This window comes from Mus caroli, chromosome 18, assembly GCF_900094665.2.
Source record: "Mus caroli chromosome 18, CAROLI_EIJ_v1.1, whole genome shotgun sequence".
NCBI lineage: Eukaryota > Metazoa > Chordata > Mammalia > Rodentia > Muridae > Mus > Mus caroli.
This window is the reverse complement of record NC_034587.1, coordinates 9,116,176-9,120,633: the sequence shown is the minus strand read 5'-3', so window position 1 is coordinate 9,120,633 and position 4,458 is coordinate 9,116,176. Positions and strand designations below refer to the sequence as shown.

Genomic DNA, 4,458 nt, shown 5'->3' with positions numbered 1-4,458 from the left:
GCACATGACCATGACTGCACATGACCATGACTGCACATGACCATGACTGCACATGACCATGACTACATGCTCCTACCCTAAGAAACTAAGAGTGGCCCTCTGGGATAGATGGATTGATTATATGGCAGTTCTATGCTTTTGTTCTTGTTTTTGTTTTTGAGATACCTCCACAGTGATTTCCAAAGTTGGCTGCACTTGTTTATTCTTCTACTACCAGGATTTAAAGACCCCTTTTGCTGCATCCATGCCAGCATCTGTTATCATTTCTATTCCCAAGGATGGCCGTTCTGACAGGAATGATGGAATCCTGTAGTTCACTGCACCAATGCAGAAGCGATCTACATTTCCCTGATGGCTATAAAGATCCTGATCCAAAGCCAATGGCTTGGACAGTCAACTTTATTATCATTTTTTCTTATAATACATTATTTTGCTAAGTGCTCATATCTGCATTCTATAGCCATAGACCTAGGTGCTCTCAGCCTTGGTTAGAGAAGCATTTTGCCAACGCTGATAATACACTACTAGTCAAAGTGTTGAGAACAAGAGATAAAAGCTCAGTCCTAAAGGATCATTTTTCTTAACACCACCACCTACTGCTAAGTACCAGGGGTCAGGGATCATCTATGTCAAATTTACAGCATGGAGGCGGGGGAGGTGCTCTCCAGCCTCATCCTTACTGAGTAGAGACTGGCAGCCGGCGGCTGCTGTGGGAAGGAGCTTCCTTTGAATGTGTGGCCTTGGCAGATTTCCCATAATCCACTGGATGGCTCCATACATGTAGGCAGTATTAGTTGGACTTAGCAAGTTATTAAGAAAAAAAAACCAGGAAGTTAGGAGGGGACCATTTGAGGGATTTGAAGGCGGTCGAATGGAAAATTGGGGTAATGGATATGATCATATTTCATTGTACACAGTATAAAGAAAAATATTAAAGATTAAGAATGACCCACTGACCCAGGCTACTTCAAAGCATGGGAGCTTCTGTTGCCTTGGGAAATCAAGCTGCAGGCTCATAAAGACACAGTCCCCACAGTCTGCCCTGAGCCAGATCAAGCCCATGGCTACAGGAACCCAGCCACCTAGATTTGGGGGATCCTAGGAAGTCTTCATTTGTTTTAAAACAGCTATTATCAGAGTCTAAGATGGACATGAGACCAGGCTAGGAGGGCAGTCCTGCCTCATCTGGGGATAAGCTTTCACATTCCTGATCCTCTGACCTTGTTAAAATTCACCTCAACAGAAAGAAAATATGACTGGCAGCGTCACCCTGCTGCAGCTTTCCATCTAGATGGGTTGTTTACAACAGCCCACTTAGCTCAAAATGCTAGATACACTGGATATACAAGGACTTTCTGGACGTTTGGTGTAAGTTACCTGGTTTTCTGCGAAGAACAGTAAACCTCTGTCCACGGTAGTTTGGATGGTCTGCATGAAGTTTGGGAAGGGAGCATTGGGTTGAGTAGGAATGCGAGCATAGCCTGTACCTTCAAAGTAATTTTTGTCCGACTCTTCCTTTCTCCTGGCAACATCAACCAGATGTTATTGGTTAAACAATGGAACAAAGAATACACAGGCACAATTTTGTAGGAAAAGGGGAAACTCTGTTAACATGTTTAGCCAGCCTTTCTTCTTCTTAAACCCCGCTTTAAAGAGATGGTGGGAAAAGTAAAAGAGCGAAACCCCAAGTTTTGATACTGAGAACTCAAATTAAAGCTGAGCATGACAGGCACTATCTGTAACTCCAGTATTGAGGGGAACTAGAAGCAGGTATAACTAAAGGGTTTCTGACCAGCCTAGTGAGCTCTAAGTTCAGCGAGAGACCCTGTCTCAAAAATAAGGTGGACGTTATAGAGAAAAGGTCCAATGTCTACTTTTGGTTGCCACATATGCATACATGGATGAATCTACCTGAGCACACACACATATGTTATATTATGCCCATGAGACAGAGAGACAGAGAGACAGACAGAGAGAGACAGACAGACAGAAAGAGAGGAGGCAGAATGAATGAGATGTTCTAGAATGAATGTTCTCCATATGTCTATTTAGGAGAAAGTGGCTAACTAGCTGAAAATATTTAAATGTAATAAATCATTAACTTTCAGTGTTACTGCCTCCTAAATATTAAATGTTTGCTCTTCTTTGATAGGAATATCCCAAGTCTTTTAAATTGTAGGAATGGTTATAAGCTCAAAAGAGCATGTTGTAGTTTGAATAAGAACAGCTCCTAAAGGCTCAAATATTTGAATGTTCAGTCATTAGGGAGTGATACTCTTAGGAGGCATGGTTTTGTTGAAGTGTGGTCTTGTTGGAGGAAGTGTGCCACTGGGAGTTGCTTTGGAGTTTCAAAAGCCCAAGTGAGGTCCAATGACTTTCTGTCTCTCTTCCCACTGCCTTGTCTAGCACCATGTCTGCCTGTGTGCTTCCTATCATGACAATAATGGACTAAATCTCAAATGTAAGCAAGTCCCAGTTAAATGCTTACTTTTATAAGAGTTGCTGTGGTCACGGTGTCTCTTCACAGCAATAGAACATTGACTAAGACAGAGCCCTTTTCAAATAGATTCAGAAGATAAAGTACCTAGAAAGTCACTCACTTTGTAGACTGCTGTAGTTTAAATTTTCATTGTATCTCTATGTGCCTAAATAACTCAATATTGAGTATTTTTGTGGTAGGAGGCACCAAAAATTTAAGATTTGTTTTTTAAAATTAGAGTTGTTATCACCTTGCATGTGTGTTATGAATGCAAGTGTGCTACAGTGGTATATGTGGAGATCAGAGGGCAACTTTGCGGAGTTAGTTTCCTCCTTCAACATTTACATGGACTCAAGGATGAAAACCAGGTCTTGAGGCTTGCCCAACACATGCTTGTACAACCCATAGACCCATTTCATAGTCCCAAAGATTCATGCTTTTAAAAGCCCAAAAAACTACTAACCTAATGCGGTATATAAACTAGGGCAAGATGCGTGTTATTTAAATCTTAAGGATGGAGTGTTTGGGGTGTTATCTGCACACGTAGGGGAAGTGATACTGGCCCCAGGCGATGAATTGTAGCATCAAGAACCTACCCACCACTGCAAGGGGTCAGTACATACGGCTCCAGCCCAGCCCTAGGGACAAAGTCCTCCAGGCTTCAGTTACCTCCTGCAAGGCTCTACTTCCGTGGTATTGAGGTTGAAAGTTGTCTTGAAATTGTACAGGCTTAGAACGTTTTCATTGAGGTCATCTAGCTCGATACAGCCTTTGTATGGAGGGAACCGCAGTCTGCGCGGAAGCTGTGAGAGAAACAGACAAAGCTCCAGTGAGTTGAGCAGGAAGGGAGGGTGACCTTGTAGTGCTAAAACTTCCCACAGTGAACTTAGTGTCAGAGCGAAGAGAGTGGTTCAGGGCTTTGACATTTAAGAGCTGTCTAAACTCAGGCTGGTCGTTAATCTTCCCTGCCTGAGTGTGTTCATCTGACAAATGGAGATGATATTAATACTTATCAACACAGTACATTAAACTAATGCTCTAAAGCTCAAAACACTGGACCAAGGAAGTGCATCTTAGCTGTTACATCCGGGTGTGCTTTGAGAGTATATGGTTAATTCGTTTTTGTATAGAATTACTTAAAACTAGACATGAAGTCATTATACCACATCAAAATTAAAGCATTCCACTTGGTGAGTCAACATTGATACTTACCTCAAAACCAGGTGGATAACCACCGACGTAAAATATCGCATTCTCTGGATCCAAATTAAGGAGTGTGTTGCTACTGGTGCTCTCCATGTCATAGACCCCAGGGGCTTTGGGTTTAGTAGATGTGGCTTCTTTGGTGTAATTAAGCTTGGCAAATTGATATATTCTGTTGAAAATTAGACAATAAAAATGTAGGAGAAAATGAAAGAATTCAAAGCCAATATGCTAAAAGCTGAGTAATACGTTAATGGGAGAATTTGACGAGGCTAGTCAAGTTCACTAACAGCAAGAGTCAGCTGGACTGTACCTCTGGAACTTCACCCGGTCCATAACTGCCTCCTGAGACTCACTCTCCGTCAGGACCTGGTCTATCTGAACTTCAGCCTCTCGGTCCCCCAGGTTGTACACACATGTCAGCTGGCCATCTACAACCGCCATGCCAATGTAGTCCTTGGAGGCCTAGAGACATAAACACCACCTTAGAACTCGTTTTGTTCAAAGTTAAACAGCATTGGGATTTCTTGAAGAAATTTTAAAACAGAGTTTAAGCATGAGGATTAAGACAGTGAGGCATTCAGACAGACAGACAGACAGACAAGAACTCAGAACCCTTAGATCTTTTCAAACTCTCAATGTCCACCCCCAGAGGATCCTAAATGTTTTACTAATGGGTCATTACAGAATGTTTGAGTCATGCCAGGGCTGTGGGGGAGAGGAGGCTGTGGGGGAGAGGAGGCTGTGGGGGAGAGGAGGCTGTGGGGGAGAGGAGG

At 42.7% G+C, this 4,458-nt stretch overlaps 1 protein-coding gene across 1 annotated transcript in view; it reads right to left on the bottom strand.

Moving 5' to 3' along the window:
- The window catches only part of Lama3 (laminin subunit alpha 3), a 129,562-nt gene that overhangs the window by 37,157 nt on the left and 87,947 nt on the right, over nucleotides 1-4,458 (bottom strand). The window contains 4 exon segments of the mRNA XM_029472159.1: nucleotides 1,378-1,522; nucleotides 3,149-3,282; nucleotides 3,692-3,854; nucleotides 3,996-4,147. Of these exon segments, the coding sequence (XP_029328019.1) occupies nucleotides 1,378-1,522; nucleotides 3,149-3,282; nucleotides 3,692-3,854; nucleotides 3,996-4,147 (594 nt within the window).